The 2,883-nt window shown below is 56.1% G+C and overlaps 1 protein-coding gene across 1 annotated transcript in view; it reads right to left on the bottom strand.

Annotated features, from left to right (window-relative positions):
- The window catches only part of ADAMTS10 (ADAM metallopeptidase with thrombospondin type 1 motif 10), a 44,934-nt gene that overhangs the window by 30,011 nt on the left and 12,040 nt on the right, over positions 1 to 2,883 (bottom strand). The window contains exon 6 of the mRNA XM_017743792.1: positions 849 to 892. Within this exon, the coding sequence (XP_017599281.1) occupies positions 849 to 892 (44 nt within the window). The remainder of the gene's footprint in view (positions 1 to 848; positions 893 to 2,883) is intronic.

Raw genomic sequence — 2,883 nt, 5'->3', positions numbered from 1 at the left:
AGGAATCCAGCCTGGCTCCGTTTGGAGGACTGGATGATGCTGAAATTCCCCCTGAACTCTGACAGCAAATTCCCTCTGCCCACCCCAGCAGCACCAACTGTGCCTCTGCCCCAGGCCAGGGAAGGATTTGAGCCAGCCTAGCACCTCCAGCCTCAGCCTCCCTCCCAGGCTCCTCCTCTGCAGCCGCATCAGCTCAGAGATCCAGCAGCTCTCCCCTTTGCAGTGATCCAGGGCAGAAATCCCTCCCTGCCTGCTCTGTCTAGACCAGGGCAAGACAAATGAGGAGCTGCAGCCAGGGAGAGCTGCAGGGTCTGTCTGTGTCAATAAAGAACTCCCTTTACAGGCATCACAAAACCGCCGGATTTCTCCCTGCCCAGCCAGGAATGCTCCACCAGGCCATGGACAAACCCTAAATGCGAGTGGTTCTTAATCATCAGGCTGGGCTCAAGCCAGGGATGGAGCAGAGGAGAGTTCCAGAGCCCATCCGTCCTCAGGGCTGCTGGTTTGGTGTTTACAGAAGGAAGGAGAGGCTGGAAAGCACTGCTCTGGTCCTGGCTCTGCTGCTGGTGCTGGGGCAAAGCTTCACCTTCACTGGGAAGGGATGGAACAGCTGGGAAGGGGAATGGGACAGGTGGGAAAGGGAATGGGACAGCTGGAAAGGGAATGGCACAGCTGGAAATGGAATGGGACAGGTGGGAAAGGGGATGGGACAAGTGGGTAAAGAAAAGGGACAGGTGGGAAAGGGGATGGCACAGCTGGAAAGGGAATGGCACAGCCCACCCTCGCCACATTCCCGAGGTTCTGCGTGCTGCTGGGAGCTGCTGAGGGGGTGTCAGGATCCCACTCACCCAGGGTGCCACAGGGCTTGTTCTTGTAGATGCAAATGTCGTACCTGCGGAGGAGAGAAGGCAGCGTTAAGGACATGTCTGATTTTGGGGGCTGTCATTTCGCCGATGTGTTCACATCCAAACCACTCCAAACCAGCCTGTGGGATGTTCCTGGGACGGGAAGCACCAATGGTGACAGGCAGGACATCCCTGGTCCAGGTTATACAACGCTCACTTTGCCCAGACTGGGATTCACTGAGGGTTTTTAATAATGGCATTTCCTGTCCTTCAACTCTGGGGCAGAGCTGAGCCAGGCCAGAGGTTTGGTTTTGATGAAATGTGGTGGTAGAGCATGAGCAGGGAAGGGAACGGAGCTGGGGAAGGGGCTGGAGCCCCAGGAGCGGCTGAGGGAGCTGGGAAAGGGGCTCAGCCTGGAGCAAAGGAGGCTCAGGGGGGACCTTGTGGCTCTGCACAAGTCCCTGACAGGAGGGGGCAGCCGGGGGGGGCCGGCTCTGCTCGCAGGGAACAGGGACAGGAGGAGAGGGAACGGCCTCAGGCTGGGCCAGGGGAGGCTCAGGTTGGATATTGGGGAAAATTTCTTCATGGAAAGGATTATCAGGCACTGGAACTGCCCTGGGCAGTGGTGGTGGAGTGGCCGCTCCTGGAGGTGTTAAAAACATGAGCAGATGTGGCACTTCAGGATGTGGTTTGGTGGCAATGGGGAGTCGGTCGAAGGCTGGGCTCGATGATCTTGGAGGCCTTTTCCAACCTCAATGATTCCATAAATCAACAGGGACAAGGCTGTTCCAGACCTGGAGCTCTTTGGGTTTGGGTGGGCCCAGCTCTGCTCCCCAGCACTCCCGGGAGGCATCGGGCACAGGGGGGAGAGGACAGGGCCGACCTCTGCTCTGTAAGCTCAGGTCTCTTGCAGGAAATGGCATCAATCAAATAGAGAAACCCAGAATCCCAGCATGGTTCAGGTGGGAAAGGACTTTAAAAATCATCCAGTTCCACCCCCTGCCATGGCAGGGACACCTTCCACTGTCCCAGGGTGCACCAAGCCCTGTCCAGCCTGGCCTTGGGCACTGCCAGGGATGGGGCATATCAGCACTTCTGATTAAAAAATCGGTAATTCTGATTAAAAATAAAATAAAATAAAATAAAAAAAAAAAGGAAAACATTTCAGTTTGAAAACACGTTCCATTTCTAACCCCACTGTGGTTTCATGAAAACGCTCGATTTTTTATATTTTTTCTTCTTTCAGTTCAATGCTGTACTGAGAATTTCCCAAACAAATCCAATCTGGGTTGATTCGAGGTGACTCTTCCCTCTGTTCCTGGCCTCGATTTCCAGCCTTTGCATCCAGGAATCCGCTGTTTTCACTTCATTAGGGAACAAGGAAAGGCAAAACAAGGAGAGCAAAAACCTCCTCCAAATGGAAACGCAGCACCCTCAAAATGGGAAGAGCCGGCAGCTCCGAAAGAGTTTGGGTTAGAGAGGGAACATTCTCATGTCCTTGCAGAGATAAACATTTGGGGTTTGCAAATCTGGGCTGAAAGGGGCCGGGCTGAGAGCTGGGTACGGTGGGACCAGTGGGGGGACCAGTGGGGGGACCAGTGGCAGCTGGGCTGGGCCACCCCAGAGCCGGGTTGGGGTTGCACCGAGGATTGTGACCCCAGTGCGGGTTTGGGGACACCCATGGGGTGAGGATGGAGGATTGTGACCCCAGTGTGGGTCTGGGGACACTCATGGGGTGAGGATAGAGGATTGTGACCCCAGTGTGGGTTTGGGGACACCCATGGGGTGAGGATAGAGGATTGTGACCCCAGTGCAGGTTTGGGGACACCCATGGGGTGAGCAGGACAGGGGATTGTGACCCCAGTGTGGGTCTGGGGACACCGGGCAGGATCGCTCACCCCGGTGACCCCACGGGGATGAGGATGCTGGGTGAGAAGTGCCAGCACACGAGGGGTTAAGTGCGACACATTCCCCGGGATGGCTCCTGTCCCTTCGGCCCCTGGCAATCCCTGGCAGTGCCCAAACCTCTCCGCTGCTC

This window comes from Corvus brachyrhynchos, unplaced genomic scaffold, assembly GCF_000691975.1.
Source record: "Corvus brachyrhynchos isolate BGI_N302 unplaced genomic scaffold, ASM69197v1 scaffold219, whole genome shotgun sequence".
In the NCBI taxonomy this organism is placed as follows: domain Eukaryota; kingdom Metazoa; phylum Chordata; class Aves; order Passeriformes; family Corvidae; genus Corvus; species Corvus brachyrhynchos.
This window is presented reverse-complemented; position numbering and strand designations above follow the sequence as displayed.